Here is an 18512-nt window from a genome sequence, read left to right on the forward strand (position 1 = left end):
TGGTCACTATACCTTATACCCTTCATCTCACAGTAGTATTTTCACAGGCTTGCACATTTGCAGAGAATGATAGAAGAGTTACATCTGATCATCCAATCCAGGCTTTCTCAACCAGGATTTTGTGAAACCCAGGGGCTTTGTGATGCTACCTTGAAGGGTTTCGCCATTGGGTGGGAGTTCATTAATTTTAAATATATATTTTAATCTTTCCTAAAAAAGAAATAATCGGTGATAGGACCATATATGGTTATGTCGACTGGTCCCTCCCTCCGAAATGGCCAGTGATGGCCTGAAGAGGGTGGGAAGGGAAGGCTCCTGGCCATACAAATTCTTGCTGACGGAGGCTCCTTGCATATGGTAGCGACTGGAGTCCAGAGAGGTAAGTGCTGTCATTTTAACTTGGGGATGGGGATGGGGATGGCCCTGTTTCTGGTGGGAGAGTGGAGGTGACTGAGTTGCAGAGACCTGCCATGTCTGCCATCCCAACATCCCTTTTATTTGGGAGTGATGAGCCGTAGTGGGTCTGTATTAAAGCAATCCACTGCCACTGAGGAAATCTCAAGAACTGTCATTTTCTGTTTTTCCTCACTTAATGCATTGAGCCAAGCCTGCAACTAGAGTTGCCACATTCCAGATGAACAGAGAAAAAAAAAGAACCTTTCCAAGGCAATTGGTACAATAAATTTAATATGTCAATAATTTTTTAAGGACCAACCAAAACGGTTTCTAGATATACTCCGTTTTCACAATCTTTCTTCAGTGGTTGATTCCTTATACTCTTATCAAGCAATTTATATATATATATATATAAATAGGCCACCGGCTCTGTAAAGTATTGTGGGGTATGTCAGTCAAAAAACATTCATTCCAGATGAAGCCTGGAGACCTCTGCTATTACAACTGACCTCCAGACAACAGAAACTGGCTCCTCTGGAGAAAATAGCTGCGTTGAAGGGTGGACTGTATAGCATTGTGCCTTATATGGCATTGTACCCTCCCCTTCCCAGGCACCATCCCCAAAAATCTCCAGGTGTTTCCCAACACAGTGCCAGTGACCCTATCTTTGACCCACCCGGACTCCTAGGGGCAACTCACGTTGGCTGAGACAAGCAGTGCAGACCTGACTGCTGCAGCAGGAAAGCCAGCACATGCCCAGACCAGGTAGGGAAGGGCAACAGATCAGAGGCTGAGTCATTGAGTTTGGCAGCCCAGGTGGAGCCAGTAACACCTCAAGTCCTGCCAAGGGAGCAACCTTAGAGGCAGCTGCAGCTGGGACAGGACTGAGTGAAGGGGAGGAGCAAGACAGGGGAGGGGATTTGAACAGTGGCTTGTTTAAGGGGGATCTGCAGCAGGACAGGGAGGATGGGGTATCCCTGCTCAGAGGGTACAGGAAAGTAGAAGAGCATGGGGTTGCAGTCCCTCCCCATCTCCAATCTAAGGCCTTGCAAGGAAAGTCATGGTGGAGTAAAGGCAACACAGCCTTAATGAGGGGGAGCATTGCAAGCCAGAACAACATAGAGGATTTCAAAGTGGCAGTGGATGCTTCTAGGCCAGCCTTTTAAAAACCTTTTTTCCCATTGAGAAACTCCTGAAACGTTCTTCAGCCTTTGAGAAACCCAAGAAAGGTTGCAATCATGCTGAATATGATTGAGAAGCATAGCTGTGCACATGCCCACCCGGGGGCCCTCCCCTTCCCAGCCCCTCCAGATCCATCATTGGTCATTTCGAGAAGGGTGCATGAGTAAATATGACCATACATGGGCATATCACCTGATAAATGTTTAACAAATTAAAATATATACATAAAAACTTAATTAATTCTATTTGAGAAAACCTTCCAGGGCCATCAGGAAACGTCAGGGTTTCACAAAACCCTGGCTGAGAAAGCCTGTTCCAGGCCCAGCTAGATGCCTTCGCTGCTATTGGGAGCTTGGGAACGTCAGCTCCTCTGACACAAGCCCTCCCCCCCCCTGCTAGTTTTCCTTTCCCCTTTGGAAGTTCAATTGGGAAAGAAGGGGATGACAGCAGGGGGCGAGTGGCAGAACACCGCAAGGGACCTCTGTCTTCTGGGCTTTCTAGGTGAACGCTCAGATAACTTCCCGAATTTTCACCAACAACCTTTATCGCGTTCTGCCTGCAAAGCGAACACACCTCGGGGTGTGAAGAACAGGAGGTTCTTGCATCAGTAATTGAAATAATGACTCCAATGCTGTTCCCCACGGTCAATTCATCTCGCTGTGGAAAAAACCTAATATTTCCACGAAAGCGTTTTTTACCTTTTGAATGCAAACGGCGGAAGAATCCATGTCTGGGCTTTTCACGCCCTGGAGTCTGGCCTGCCTCTCTCTTTTCTCTTCGAGGTAGATCTGCTTCATGAAGGTGGCCCTGAGCCGGCCTTGTCTCGCACGCTCGGCTATCTGGATTAATCGGACGGCTTCTTCCAAAACCATGACCTTCATGCGTTTTTTCTACAGCATAAAATTGAAATGACGGGTAAAAATAAACTCATTTAGAACACAGGCCCTAACCTCTTCCAGAAACCAAGCCTGGGCTATGTAAATCTATGGGCAAGTTATAACTTCTTTCCTCAGTGAGAGAATGCCAAATAGCCATACTCTGTAGCTGTCTCCCTCTTTTTTGAAGCAAGATGCAGAAGAAGAAGAGATTTTTACACCCACCTTTTCTCTACCTTATTCTTTATTTTATTTATTTATTAGATTTTTAGCCCGCCACTCTCTAGAGCAGTGGTTCTCAACCTTCCTAATGCTGTGACCCTTTAATACAGTTCCTCAAGTTGTGGCGACCCCCAACCATAAAATTATGCAAGTGTTCTTTCACAGAATTTAAACCGAAACTGACCAATGGCGTGAAGATCCATGGTTCATGACTGTATATAAACTGTTTTTTTCCCGGGGTTTCTCAGTTCAGTTCTGCCTCTTGTCCCACCATTATAAGCCACTTTGAGACTCCTTCGGGTAGAGAAAAGTGGTATATAAGAACCAACATTTCTTCTTCTAATAGATAAAATAGATGTAATAATAATCAAGTATTCTCTAATTCAGTGGTTCTCAACCTTGCTAATGCCGTGACCCTTTAATACAGTTCCTCATGTTGTGGCGACCCCCAACCATAAAATTATGCAAGGGTTCTTTCACAGAATTTAAACCGAAACTGACCAATGGAGTCAAGATTGTTCATGATCGTATATAAATTGTTTTTTCCCCAGGGTTCCTCAGTTCAGTTCTACCTCTTGTCCCACCATGCTGATCCCGCTCTTTTCTCCTGCTCCAGACAGACGAACGCTCTATCTTGATCTACCCCGAAAGGCTGTTGTGTGGATGGTGCCCCCCTGGCCAAGCTGCTTGCCCTGACGAAACCCCTGTGAAAGGGTCGTTCGACCCCCAAATGGGTCCCGACCCCCAGGTTGAGAACCACTGGTCTAATTTCACACAGTCTTTTAAAAAAGTTATTCTAGTATGTCAGAATGTTCAAGTTTCCTTTGTCTATCTGTTCATATTGTTTTGTATTCTTGTTTGGCAGGAGGCCCTGGAACCTGAGAAGAGTTCCCAAAATATTATTATTATTATTATTATTATTATTATTATTATTATTATTATTATTTAATTTAGGGCCGTGGCCCAAAAAAGGTTGCGAATGGCTGGTCTAGAGGTTAGATTTGTTATTATTCATACGACACACAAGCCTTTACAAAATTATAGATGATGTACATGTTTAGCGCTTTGGAATAAAATTTTAAATAAAAAAGAGATGGATATGCAGAGAGATCTGTGCACCACAGATACGAGAGAGTGCTCTATGATTCAGGGACAATGAGGGCTGCAGAGACACCCGTGTTTTGGGCGGGAGACAGAGACCTATAAGGTTGGCAACTAGCAATAACTACGGTAAGAAATAGAAGCGCCAAGAGGTTTGTGGTAGCAGTGAAAGGAAGAGGACAATGCTATGAGAGGCAGAGAAGAAAAGACAGGAAACAAAGCTGAAGCTACTGAGAGTCTTGTAGTTCAGAAAGAATCCCAGAGCCAACTGGCAATGCTCCCTCTTGGCACGCCACAATTCTTCTTTGTTCCTGTCAACTCCAGAAACGGCAAGACTGACTGCCTCTCTGCCTACAAACTGCAGGATTTCCTTTCCCATCCAGTGTATCTGTGGCAATGCACAACACTGAAAAGGGATGCTGAGCAAAGCTAAGATGAAGACAGAGCACCGCAGGGGGTGGGGGGTAAACGGATCCTGGCCCTCATCTGAGCCTCTCAGTATATGGAGTTATCCCTAGCTTTATGCAGATTAGCTGGCTGTATACAGAGATCTAAACAGATGACACTCACAGGTTCGTCATCGTACAATCCGGCTTCAAGCAGTATCTGAGCAAGGATTTTCTCTCTCTCTTTCAACACCTTCAGCTTCTCCTTAATAAAATACCGGGGGATGGGGATGTCAATGCTATCCTGTTGAGGAAAAGGGAGACTTTTGTAAACACTAGTCTCTAAGTTAACACTTTTACTGTACAGAATAATGGAAAGTGCTGAGCACAGGATTCTGAGAGTGTGAATGAACAGCCTCTGGAACAAGAAGAATTGATTCTTATATGCCGCTTTTCTCTACCCGAAGGAGTCTCAAAGTGGCTTACAGTCGCCTTCCCTTTCCTCTCCCCACAATGACACCCTGTGAGGGAGGTGAGGCTGAGAGAGCCCCGATATTACTGCTCGGTCAGAACAGCTTCATCAGGCTGTAGTGAGCCCAAGGTCACCCAGCTGGCTGCATGTAGGGGAGCGGGGATCAAACTCGGCTCGCCAGATTACAAGTTGGCACTCCTAACCACTACACCAAGCCTTTCTGAAGCACTTTCCCTCAAAGTGCTTCACATAGCCAGTTTGGTGCAGTGGTTAGGAGTGCGGACTTCTAATCTGGTGAGCTAGGTTTTAATCTGCGCTCCCCCACATGCAACCAGCTGGGTGACCTTGGCCTCGCCACAGCACTGAGAAAAACTGCTCTTACTGAGCAGTAATAATAGGTCTCTCTCAGCCTCGCCCAACTCACAGGGTGTCTGTTGTGGGGAGAGGAATGGGAAGGAGATTTCAAGCCGCTTTGAGACTCCTTCGGGTAGAGAAAAGCGACATATAAGAACCAACTCTTCTTTTTCTTCTTCTTGAAAGCCAAGCCTTTCTGAAGCACTTTCCCCCATAGTGCTTCACGTAGATTAATTAATGCTAAGTAAAAATAAATAAACAAACATATGCAAACAAGCCATGCACTCTCTTACAGGCATTCAAGCTGGTGGTTCCCCATCCATCTGTCTGTACATGCAGCAGAACTAACAAAGGCCAGCTGCTCACGGCATGCATGGATGTGTACAGAAGGGAGGCCTCAAGCATTCTGCGTATGGAAGCACCGTTACCGCAGCAAACCCTGAGGATACATAGGCCGTTTTTTGCAAGGAAGTCTCCTATGCTTGATGATTAAATTTCTTTTTTGGATTCCAGGGCATTCGAAACAGATGTTTGGAGGCCCAGGGGGAGCTCTGTAGGCTAAATGGAAACCGGCTACCTTTTGAATGATTGATTCAGAGCACAACCTTTTCTCAAAATAAATGCTGCGTAGGTTACCTGATGAGGGTAACCTGTGGAGCTGTATGGGAGGAGGAAAGAAAAGGACATGGATCTAGAAGCTTGTTGGGGGAGGTGACAGCCACAAGAAGAGTTTCTATGTTTTATTGGGCACAGAGCAAAGGTAACATTGCCCATTCTGCCCACAAACAGCAGTGATTTATTTATTTATTCATTATATTTATATACCGCCCTCCCCGAGGGCTCAGGGTGGTTTACAGAAAACAGGAAAAGATACAGATAATGGCTTTGAACAGCCTTTCTCAACTTTTTTACCGTTGAGAAGCCCCTGAAACATTCTTCAAGCTTCGAGACCCCAGAAGTGGCATGTTCATACTAAATACAGCTGGGAAGCAGAGATGTGTACACGCCCACCCAGGGCCCCTCCCCTTCCCCTCCCCTCCCCTCCATGCCCAACAGTGGCCATTTAGGAGAGGGGGGAAAACAGGTCAACATTTATTTATTTATTTGTTGCTGCCTAGGGTGGTTTTAATGGTGGTTTTATCATTTACTTGATAAATGTCTGACAATTTTTAAAAATATGGTAAAAATTAACTCCCACCCATTCGGGAAACCTTTCCAGAGCCGTCAAGAAACCCCAGGGTTTCATGAAACCCTGGTTGAGAAAGCTGACCCCAGGGCTTGAATAATTCATTTGCTGGCATACCTGGATGCCAACAAGCACTGGCAAAGGTTTCCAAATAATGGATAGGGAAAAGTGGGTCCTCGGTGAATGGAAAATGCAGGGCTTAAAGCAGGAGTAGTCAAACTGTGGTCCTGCAGATGTCCATGGACTACAATTCCTATGAGCCCCTGCCAGCAATTGTAGTCCATGAACATCTGGAGGACCACAGGTTGACTACCTCTGGCTTAAAGTATGAGCAGGGGTGACAGTAGGATCCAAGTTCCTTCAGGCATAATCCATGATCCAGCAAATATGCTTGGACTTTGGGGGGTTGCAGTGTGGATTTATATATTTTCATACATATTTCAAGCACTGGCTAGAAGAACTTCTGTGGGTCTCCCACTACCCATTCTCCCAGATTTGCTAAAAAATGCTGCCTTTTACTGGCAGAGTGGAGATTTGAACCTGGGGTTCCCAGATTCTAGTCCGACATTTTAACCACTGCATTGCATTTGTAAGCTGCCTTGGGCTATCTAAGAAAAGAGGGAAAGTATAGGGAGTGACACAGAGAGCGTACAGCAACGATATAACTCCTATTAATAACATTTAAGATTAGCTGCAGATTCTGCATGGACTAATAAGGAGAGAGATTGTAAGAATCACCCCCTTCTGCCTCTTCCCTCCACAGTCATGTGAGTCCTTCAGTTACACCAGTAACAGGGCTCTAATGGTACGTTTTCTATGGCTGTTGCCTCTGCTTCCAGTGGTCACGGTTCAATAAGGGAGCAGACTAGCACTGCTAGGCCTTGGAATTCACATCCTTCGTACTGGTGACAGCCAATATCGTGCAGTGGTTAAGAGTCTCAGTCTAGAAGAGGGATTCCCAACCAGGGTCTGCAGACCCCTAGGGGTCCCCAGGAGTTCCGGAGGGGATCCGCAGCCTTTCTCCTTCCTTAATGAACTTGGCCACAAGCTAGGGAACTGCTCCCCCCGGAGGTGCTTAGGGTGTGGTGTGTAGGGTGTGGGTGTAAAAACCAAGGGGGCGGTTGGTTGTTGTATGGTATCGGGGGTGGGGGGGTGGGGTCTGGGCTGTCTTCTCGGCTCCTGCCCTTCTTTCTGGCTTACAGGAGGCGAAGCCACCATAACAGGAGTAAAGGAAGGGGAAGGGAGGAAACTGAGGATGAATGGGGTGGGTGGTGATGTCACATAGTACTTCCGGGGGCATGACAGGGCAGTGTGGCCAGTTGACATCAATTCTGGAGGTCCTTGAAGCTGAAGCCTGAAAATGTATTTAAGGGGATCCGCCGTGGTCAAAAGGTTGAAAAAAGGCTGGTCTAGCATATGGGAGCCCAAGATTTGAATCTCCACATACATCACGAATGCTAGCTGGGTGCCCTTGGGGCTGTCATACTCTTTCAGTCTAGCCCTGGAGTAGTCAACCTGTGGTCCTCCAGATGTTCATGGACTACAATTTTATTTTATTTTTTATTTTTTATTTATTTTATTTTTTATATTTATATACCACCCTCCCCGGGGGCTCGGGGCGGTTTACATAAGAACAACAACAGTACATAAAACAATCTATAAACATGTGAATAACTTTACAATAATAACTGTATAACAGAGCCTCTTGTGGCGCAGAGTGGAAAGGCAGCTGTCTGAAAGCTTTGCCCATGAGGCTGGGAGTTCAATCCCAGCAGCCGGCTCAAGGTCGACTCAGCCTTCCATCCTTCCGAGGTCGGTAAAATGAGTACCCAGCTTGCTGGGGGGTAAACGGTCATGACTGGGGAAGGCACTGGCAAACCACCCCGTATTGAGTCTGCCATGAAAACGCTAGAGGGCGTCACCCCAAGGGTCAGACATGACTCGGTGCTTGCACAGGGGATACCTTTACCTTTACCTTTTAATAACTGTATAACAATGTAACAGTGTAAATAATATAGGCAGTACATCAACGCAACAATACAAACAGGTCCAGAGCATGTTGGTGGACTTCTGAAGGGGGGCAGGGGGGGGAGCAGAGGCCTTTCAGTCGCTGTCGATTGTGTCTGGTCTCAACCAAATGCCTGGCGGAAGAGCTCCTTTTTGCAGGCCCTGCGGAACTGTTTAAGCTCCGTCAGGGCCCTGATCTCCTTGGGGAGCTCGTTCCACCAGGTGGGGGCCAGGACAGAAAATGCTCTGGCCCTGGTTGAGACCAGGTGGACTTCTTTAGGGCCAGGGATCCTTAACTGTTTGGTGGCAGTGGAGCGCAGAGCTCTTTGGGGGCATAGGCGGGGAGGCGATCCCTCAGGTACACTGGGCCCTGACCGCGTATGGCCTTGAAGGTAATTACCAGGACCTTTAGTCTGATCCGGAATTCAACTGGCAGCCATTGGTGGAGAACAGGCCGGATGTGAGACCTCCACGGTGTTGCTGTGAGGATCCTGGCCGCTGCATTTTGAACCAGCTGTAGTTTCCGGGTCAAGGCTAAGGGCAGGCCTGTGTAGAGCGAGTTACAAAAGTCCAGTCTAGAAGTTACCGTCGCATGGATCACTGTGGCTAGGTGTTCCGGGGCCAGGTAGGGCGCTAGTAGTTTGGCTTGGCGGAGGTGGTAGAATGCCAGCCATGCTACCTTTGTGATCTGGGCTTCCATTGTGAGGGAAGCATCCAGAATCACGCCTAGATTCCTGGCGGAGCAAGCTGTAGAGAGCTGCACACCATCCAGGGCAGACAGACGCGCTTCCTCGCATGGGCCCTTCTTACCCAGCCACAGGACCTCCGTCTTTGAAGGATTGAGCTTCAGACGACTCTGCTTGAGCCATCTCGTCACTGCTTCCAGGCAGCTGGCTAATGCTTCTGGGGGAGAGTCAGGGCGGCCATCCATCAGGAGGAAGAGCTGGGTGTCATCTGCATATTGATGGCAACCCAGCCCAAACTTCCGTACCAGTTGTGCGAGAGGGCGCATGAAGATGTTGAATAGGATAGGGGAGAGAACTGCTCCTTGTGGGACTCCACAAGTCAGTTGTCGGCGGTCTGATGTTTTTTCTCCTATTGCAACCCTCTGTCCACGATCCCGGAGGAAGGAGATCAGCCATTGAAGGGCTGTCCCTTGTATTCCGGCATCGATTAATTCCCATGAGCCCCTGCCAGCAAACATCTGGAGGACCACAGGTTGACTACCCCTGGTCTAGCCCACCTCATGGGGTTGTTGTGAGAATAAAAATGGAGGGGAGGAGAACAAGGTAACCCCCCTTGGCTCCCCAGTGAGGAGGCAAGTAGGGTGAAAAATGAATTTAATAATAAAACAAGCTGCTGGGGCAGAAAGCTCTGCATTGCTTCTGCAGATTTCGTTTTTAATTGAAAATATACTTACAGGGACCAGCTTCATATCCTGTAAGATGTCATCAAAGTAATGATATTCCGAGAACTCCAACTCTACCATTTCGTTCTTCAGCTCCAAAATACGGCCCATGACTCCGTCCAACACTTGCCGAATAATTAAACGCTTTTGCGGGTGAACGATTTGGTCATAAGCGGCCTCCAAGTTGTGAAAGATCTGCACATACTTGACGTAGAAAGTACCCAGCATCTGAAACGCTAGAAGGTGGTCTTTGGTGGGCTTTTGGGACTTCTCTTCCATCTCCTTCTGCAGCAAGCCATTGAGGGATCGCTGGGCTTCTGCCCATATTCTATTGTAAGTGCTGTTTGGAAGATAATAAACAGAGAGAGAGAGAGAGAGAGAAGTAACATGCAATTTTTTAAAATTTATTTTTCAATTGGTATCCCACCACTCCCACACAGCGGCTCGTGGCAGGTGACATCCATCCCCACAGTAAAATCCAATTAAAACAATCTTAAAGCCCCATTAAAACCACCCTAGGCAGCAACAAATCACCCCCCACTCAAACAGACTCCTTAAAAATGCCTTGAAGGGGGAGCAGGGGAGCTGGATGAAAAAGGTTGGATCCAGGAAGGGCCCAGATCTACCTTGCTCTGGCCTCAACCAAATACCTGGCAGAAGAGCTCCATTTTGCAGGAACTGAGCTAGTTCTGTCAGGGTCCTCTCCCGGGAGCTCATTCCACCAGGCTGGGGCCAGGATCAAGAAGACCCTCGCCCTGGTTGAAGCCAGACAAACCTCCTGTGGGCCACAGATCTCCAACAGATTTGCACCCACAGAACAAAGTGCCCTGCAGGGGGCATAAGGAGAAAAGCAGTTCCACAGATATGTGGGGTCCAAGCCACAAATAGCCTTAAAGGTTAACACCAGAATCTTGAATATGATCCAAGTGACAATCGGCAAGCAATGCAGCTGCCTCAGCACAGGCTGGATATGGCCCCTCCGAGTTGTTCCTGTGAGGACCCTAGAAGCTGCATTCCGAGTCAGAGACAAGGGTAGACCTGCATAGAGACTACAAGAAACTACTGTGGTCATTCCTCTGGAATTATTCCAAAAGACCTTTTTAACATTCAAGCTATGCCCTGAGTTTGTAAGTTTTGAATAGCTGCTATTTTAAATATTTGTATGGGTTTCTTTAAATTTAAATTGTGAACCATGTGTTTTTATCATTGCTGTTTTATTTGTATTGTTTTCATTGGGTTTTTTGTTTGTTTGTTTTTATAATCTTACTAATAATATTAATATTGTAAACCCCCTTGAACTCCACAAGAAAGAAAGGTAGCTAATAAATGTTTTAAATAAATAATGTGCTTCCTAGAAGAGCCTCTTGTGGCGCAGAGTGGTAAGGCAGCCGACATGCTGTCTGAAGCTCTGACCATGAGGCTGGGAGTTCAATCCCAGCAGCCGGCTCAAGGTTGACTCAGCCTTCCATCCTTCCAAGGTCGGTAGAATGAGTACCCAGCTTGCTGCTGGGGGGTAAACGGTAATGACTGGGGAAGGCACTGGCAAACCACCCCATATTGAGTCTGCCATGAAAACGCTAGAGGGCGTCACCCCAAGGGTCAGACATGACTCGGTGCTTGCACAGGGGATACCTTTACCTTGAGTATTTAAAATACAGAAGTAGGATATAAGTAGTCTAATAAATAAATTACTCTTCCCATATCCGTATTTGGTTTGTAAAGGACCCTTTCCAGACGAAATTCATGTATTAATTAGCAACGTTATGACATAATTTCTCCTTCAGCAGACCTCTACTGTTCTCCATGATCTCCTGCGTGTTCCAGTAAGTATAATGGCATTCTTATGTAGATTCTGTGTCTTCATTAAGAGCCTATTGTACTTATGAAAATGTGCTAAAAGCAGAGAGGCTGTTTCCTTTAGGTCACAAGTGTCAGAACGTCAAACTGAATATCAGGATTCACAGGGATTATCTGTAGCACATGTCACAATGAAATCTGCTCTAGGGTCAATCTCTTACCAACAGAAGAAAACTGGAGACAATGTAATGGACTTATGAGGCCCCATTCTGGAGGCACGTCTGCAAAATTCTTTCCCCCCACACACCCTCCTTGACTTTGTAAGCTTTTAATGGCCTGGTTTCGGTTTTCACCTAGGCTCTCTTTTGGAAATATAAAATGGACATCAGGCTTCGGTACAACAGAAAGTCAATAAGGAAGAATTAAACAATGGAAGGGCAGCTTTCTGTTGGGAGGGACAGAATAACCAGTTACTGATGAGGATATCCCCACTCAAATATAAATGTCTTTAACTTTCACAGGAGAGGCGTGACCTATTATGGGTGACGTGACATTTTTTATATATAATTTGAGATTGAGACTGATTCGGAATTCCAAGACATTGGGGATCTCTGAATACTGAGTAGCATTCTAATCATCAGCTGCCCTTGTGTTTGGGGGAAGGGCTTCAACTCTTTGGAAAACTTCTGTTAGCTCTGAAAAAATAAAGAAATCCTGTTCCTGCCATGATTGAAACCTCAAACGCTGTAATTTTATTCAGCCCTGACATGGGTAGGATTTTTTTTAATTTTGAAACAAAAGTGTAAGTGTTTGAGAAGATATATTTATTTACTTCATTTATACCCCTCCTCTCTCCCCAATGGGGACCTAAAACAGCATAATTGCATCTCCTCCATTTTATCCCCCAACAACCCTGTGAAGTAGGCTCAGATGAGAATGTGTGAAGCTTCCGTGGCCCAATGGGATTTCAAGCTGAGAGCCAGCTTGGTGTAGTGGTTAGGAACATGGGACTTCTAATCTGGCCAGCCAGGTTTGATTCCCTGTTCCTCCATATGCAGCCAGCTGGGTGACCTTGAGCTTGCCACAGCACTGATAAAGCTGTTCTGACCAGGCAGTAATATCAGGGCTCCCTCAGCCTCACCTCCCTTACAGGGTGTCTGTTGTGGGGAGAGGAAATGCAAGGCAATTGTAAGCCACTTTGAGAGTCCTTCGGGTAAAAAAAAAGCGGCATATAAGAACCAGCTCTTCTTCTTCAGTTCTGACCGAGCAGTAATATCAGGGCTTTCTTAGCCTCACTTCCCTCACAGGGTGTCTGTTGTGGGGAGAGGAAAGGGATGGCGACTATAAGCTGCATTGAGACTCCTCCAGGTAGAGAAAAGCAGCATATAAGAACCAACTCTTCTTCTTCAGTAATATCAGGGCTCTTTCAGCCTCACTTCCCTCACAGGGTGTCTGTTATGGGGAGAGGAAAGGGAAGAAGAATGTAAGCTGCTCCTTTGAGTCTCCCAGATCCCAGTCTAGCACTCCAGCCCAGCCTTTCTCAACCTTTTTACCATTGAGAAACCCCTGAAACATTTACCAGGCTTTGAGAAACCCCAAAAGTGGCATGACTGTGTGGAATATGGTTGGGCTGTGTACACGCCCACCTGGGGACCCTCCCCTTCCCACCCCCTTATAGACCCATCATTGGCCATTTTTTGGGGGGGTGTCAACATGACCGTATATGGTCATATCACCCGATAAATGTTTTACATCAGGGGTAGTCAACCTGTGGTCCTCCAGATGTTCGTGGACTACAATTCCCATGAGCCCCTGCCAGCATCTGATAGCAGGGGCTCATGGGAATTGTAGTCCATGGACATCTGGAGGACCACAGGTTGACTACCCCTGTTTTACACATTTAAAGAAATATCTTTTAAAAATTAACTCCCACCCATTGAAAAAATCCTTCCAGGGCTGTCAAGAAACTCCAGAGTTTCACAAAACACTGGCTGGGAAAGCCGGCTCTAACCATCACATGCAGTTTACACAAGACAATGGGATAGAGATGTCAGTGGGACACTGCTAATATTATTTTCTGTATCTGTTCTCCGCAGTGACAGCTGCCGTAAGTTTAAATTACAATAAAGATAAAACAGAATGGGTATTATGACTATATGTAGTATATATAAAACTGAATAAATCCTAGTTTCACTATAAAAGTCCGTTCTGAGTACACCTGGAAGGCCAGTAGCTGGGAAACTATAAAAATCAGTCGGAAAAAAGAGGAACAAAAACATGTTTGAAAGGGAAATATGCTTTGAAAAAAGAGAGAGGCTAAAACTAAATCTCAGTAGGCAAAGAGAGTTCAGGAAAATTCCTTTAAGAGAATTTTAAGAATAATTTAAGAGAATCTTAAGAATAATTTCCTTAAGAGGATATGTCCAAAAGAAGATTCCCTACTAAAATCTTCTGTACTTATCCAAAGTCTTATTTATCTTTGATAAAAAGATAAACACTGCCTGCTCAGACACGACAACGTTTTCTTTTCCTTCCCCGGATGCAAAAGTTTAATATAGTGAAGGATGCTAATGGCATATTGAGAGGACATTAACATGCTGTTTCCAGATCCTGATTGCAATTTCATTACACTCGATGCTTTCTGCCCGTTTCAATGACCTTTGATTGAGGCTTCCTGTGAATCTGATAATGCCTCAGCACAAAGATCACGTCCCTGTAATTGCTTAGTAGGTGGCACAAAAGGTGGTGTGGTGGGGTTTTTTCATCCTACGGTCCTTCTGACATGTCTGTGCATGTCACTTTTGTCCTATTCAGAAGGGGCAGCCTATGCAAATTGACTTAGCCAGAGATGTTTCTTTCTTTGTGCCTCATCACGGTAAGGAACGAACTCTTCCACCTGGATGACCAAGGCTAGGCCGATCACATCAGATCTCAGAAGCTAGGCAGAGTCATCCCTGGCAATTATTTGGATGGGAGACCTTCAAGGAGTACCAGAGTCATGAGAAGATTATGATTTTTCCCCCTCCCTTTACAAAATGCTTTTTTCGAGACAAGGTTTTAAGAACCCCAAATGCATAGCTAGGGTTGCCAACTCCAGGCTGAGAAATACCTGGAGGTTTTGGGGGTGGAGCCCGGAGAGCAGAAAGACATCAATGGGGTCTAATGCCATAGAGTTTACCTTCTGAACTAGGCATTTTCTCCAGGTGAATGCATCTCTGTTGCCTAGAGCTCAGCCATCACCTGGAGGTCAGCAGGCCTAAATACAGCATTAGAATCCTACTGGGGAAAAATCCTCATATTTGGGGGGAGCACTGAAAAGAAACCTCTCCTGGCATGAGTGAAATGTCAAAAGTGGCGCATGCAGCCAAGGAGAGAAGAAACAGGCAGGCTTGTCTAGTGCAAATCTTGTCTCTTTATTTCTGAGCATACGCTTCTCACAGTGCAAACCATCCTTGTAAATATCCAGTGGCAAAATTATAAGCAGTACACGTTTAGGCAATTTTTAATTTTTCCACTGGATCTTTACCTGCATGGTTGGCACCGTGAGAAGCGTATAATCAAAAGTAAAGAGACAAGGTTTACACTTGACAAGCCTGTCTGTCAGTTTCTTCACTTCTGGAATTTGAGGTTTGGCAGGTAGCAACCTAAAGCATTTCAAATTTGTTTTTATTTATTTATGTTCAGGTTTTATTTTTCAACCTCTCTCCAGGGACTCAGGATGGATTACGACAGAGGTAACGTTACATATGTACAAATGTCAATGCAAAATAGAAATGTAAATAAATTTAAATTAGGTTTTAAAATAAAAGCAGAAAGATTCATAACTACGTTGTCCAGCTCTTTCTATTTGGGGGGCAGAGTAGGGAGGGTAATATAAGGAGCCCTCTAGCTGAAGTTTAATTTGGTAGATTCTGATAGGGAGGCCAGCAGATTTAGATTTCTTATTCCAGGCCTCAGCCATAGCCTCACTGGACTGCTTAAGGTCCTGCAAGGTGCTGAAGTTACTTGGTTCCATCAGGCTGCAGCCAAGGTCAGAAAGGCTCCGTTTGAGGCCAATATAATCCCTTGGGACCGGGGAACCTGAGCAAATTTTGCTCACTAGATCTTTGGTGGACACAGTGGGAGAGGTCGTTCCACAGCCGCTGCAGGGGTCTCTAATGTAATCATCCCCATTGTAGAGTGTCCCTATTGGAAATGATGAAACCCATAAGGCTGGACACATTTTTATGCTTTTAAATTCCAAAAACATGCCCATCTGTGCAACTTTATATGCCGAGTCCTAAGCAACTAATTTTATGTTGTTAAAGCAGGAAAATAGGTATAGCGCCATCTCTAAAAGAGCTGACCAGTTCAAACTTTAGTCTGCCCCTATTTGCGTTATGGAGATAACTCTGGCCCACCTAATAGGGATGTGATAAGGATATAAGATAAAGAACAAGGAGAAACACCTCAAACATTCTTCAGGCTTCAAGAAACCCGAGAAGTGGGGCAATCGTGCAGAATATGGTAGGGCTGGACTGTTTCAGACCAACACAGCTACCCACCTGAGTGCTAGATAGGGATGCCAACCTCCAGGCAGGACCTGGGGATTGCCTGGAATAGCGGGTCATCTCCAGACTACAAAGATTAGTTCCCCTGGCAAAACATGGATGCTTCGGAGGGTGGGCTTTTGGGCACTGTGTCTCACTGAGGTCCCTGCCCTCTCTGGGCTCCGTCTCTAAATCTCCAGGGATGTGGCAACTCTTTCATGCCCCTGGCAACCCTAGTGCTTCACACAGGTATCCATCAGGTGATCGAGGAAGGTGTACATTTGAGTCCCTATACTGCCATGGAGCTGCCTGTAGGACTGACCCAGGGCCAGGCATGTCCTCACAGGGTTGTTGTGAGGAGAATGCGAAGAGTGGGAGGAGAAGCCTGTACACACTCCTTGCGGGGAGAAAATAAAACATAGCCCAGGAAAGAAGTGCCAAGAAGCTAGTGTCGTGTGGTGGTTAACAGCGGCGGCTTCTCCGGCTGGGTGACCTCGAGCTAGTCCCAGTCCTGTTGGAGCTGTCCTCACAGGACAGTTCTCTCAGAGCTCTCTCAGCCTCACCTCCCTCACGGGGTATCTATGGTGGGGGGGGGGGAGGAAAGGGAATGGATTGTCAGCCACTCAGACTCATTCAGGCGGTGAAAAGCGCGGTATAAAAGCAATCTCTTCCTCAAAGGGCATCTACGGGCAGGGTTGCTTCCCGCTGGCCCCCAGCAAGAGATGGTGGGGAAGGGTCGCCAGCTGCAGGTGGAGAAGATTCGGGGACGGAGCCTGGGGAGACCAGGGACGTCAGTGGGGCGCAATACCAGACAGCCCCCCGCCTCAACCCAACCCACCCAGGGGCCGGACCCCTGCCGCCTGGAGAGGCGCTGTCAGGCCGGGGGCTCCCGCCGGGAGGCTGGCACCCTTTCCTCCCGGCCTCCTCGGGCGACTTACGTGTGGGCCATGGCGGCCCAGCGGGCCCTGTGCCTGCGCCCGGACCCCGGAAGAGCCGCCCCTCGCCTCCCGCTCGGCTGCGGCGCCTCCTCGCCGGCTCCTTGGCAACTGGACGCCCGGCCCGAGCCGCCCTCGCGGCTCCCCCTGCCGGGCCGTTGCTACGGGAGGAAGGAGGCCGCTGCCGCCGGGGAGGGCCAGCCCCGCCGCCCACGCCACGCCGGGCAGGGCGGCCAAGCAGGGCGGCCAAGCAGGGAGGCCGGCCGCGCACCTCTGGCTGGACCTGCGGAGGCTGGAATTCAGGCGCCTCGCCAGGCCCCGGGGCCCACCTCCCCCGGGGAAAGAGCGGCTTGGCAGGGGGCACGGGGATGCCAGCCTCCAGGTGGGACCGGGGGACCCCCTGGAATTAGAGCTCATCTCCAGGCGACACAGGCCTGCTCCCCGGGAGAAAAGAGCAGCTTGGGATGCACAAGGGGGCACAAGGGGGCCAGACTAGAGGTGGGACCTGGGGGGGGGGGTTGCCTGGAATTATAGCTCATCTCCAGGTGACAAAGGTCAGTTCCCCTGGAGAAAAAGGCTGCTTTGGAGGGCGAACTTAGGAGTGCCAGCCTCAAGGTAGGACCTGGGGGGTTTCGCCTGGAATTATAGCTCATCTCCAGGCACCAGAGGTCAGTTCCCCTGGGGAAAATGGCTACTGGGGAGTGTGGTGTTCGTAGCATTATCCTCCACTGAGGTTCCTCTCCACCCCACGCCAACTCCTGGCTCCACCCCCAAAGTCTCCAGGAATTCCCCTCCCCAGAGCTGGCAACTCTAGACCTAGTGCTGTCAGTCTCTAGGTAGGGCCTGGGGATCCCCTGGAATGACAGCTCATGTCCAGGCCACAAAGATCAGTGTCCCCCAAAGGAAAGGGCAAATTTGGAGGGTGAACTAGGGATGCCAGCCTCCAGGTAGGACTTTGGGATCCCTTGAAATTACAGCTCATCTCCAGGCAACAGAGATCAGTTTCCCTGGAGAAAAGGGCTGCTTGGGAGGGTGGCATTATACTCCACTGAGGCCCCTCCCCACCCCCAAATCCTGCCCAGTCCTGGCTGCACTTCCAAATTCTCTAGATACACTTCCAACTCCACCCCAAAGTCTTTAAGTATTTCCAGACCCAGAACTGGCAACCCTAGGTGCTGTAGTTGTGAAACTCCAGGTAAAACCTGGAGATCTCCTGAAATTCCAGCGGATCTCCAGTTTCCCTGGAGAAAAGGGCTGCTTGGGAGTGTGGAATTATACTCCACTGAGACCCCTCCCCATCCCAAATCCCACCCATTCTCAGCTCCACCCCCAAAGTCTCCAGGTATTTCCCAACCCAGACCTGACAACACTATTGGCCCCAAGGACCTGCCCCAAAGAGCCTCCCTACACTATTCCGAAGGCCACCTGGATGCCTCCTCCCTCTGATGTAGGGTAACCAGGTGTATGCCCTCACCTCGATCACCGGGGTAGGAAGGGCAAGTTGCACTGAAGAAACACTTATGATTTTTTCCCCTGCTTTAAATGAGTGAAATGCTTTTTTTAAGTTTTTACTAACGCAAAATGCATAGTCAGGGTTTCCAGCATCGTGTTGGGAATGCCGTGGAGAGTTGGGCATTTTGCTAGGGAAAAACAGAGCACATC

General features: G+C 47.7%; 1 protein-coding gene across 2 annotated transcripts in view; it reads right to left on the bottom strand.

Moving 5' to 3' along the window:
• DRC11 (dynein regulatory complex subunit 11) overlaps positions 1 to 17081 on the bottom strand; it is a 115618-nt gene extending 98537 nt beyond the window's left edge. The window contains exons 1-4 of one of the 2 annotated variants that reach the window (XM_077313586.1): positions 16854 to 17081; positions 9668 to 9929; positions 4347 to 4466; positions 2277 to 2468 (exon numbers count right to left, since the gene is read on the bottom strand). In XM_077313586.1, the coding sequence (XP_077169701.1) occupies positions 2277 to 2468; positions 4347 to 4466; positions 9668 to 9929; positions 16854 to 16864 (585 nt within the window). In that variant the 5' untranslated portion in view covers positions 16865 to 17081. Of the gene's footprint in view, positions 1 to 2276; positions 2469 to 4346; positions 4467 to 9601; positions 9930 to 16853 lie in introns of both variants that reach the window. The other variant, XM_077313577.1, reaches the window with a different exon arrangement.
• Positions 17082 to 18512: the final 1431 nt, after the last annotated feature.

This window comes from Paroedura picta, chromosome 1, assembly GCF_049243985.1.
Source record: "Paroedura picta isolate Pp20150507F chromosome 1, Ppicta_v3.0, whole genome shotgun sequence".
Classification (NCBI taxonomy): Eukaryota; Metazoa; Chordata; class Lepidosauria; order Squamata; family Gekkonidae; genus Paroedura; species Paroedura picta.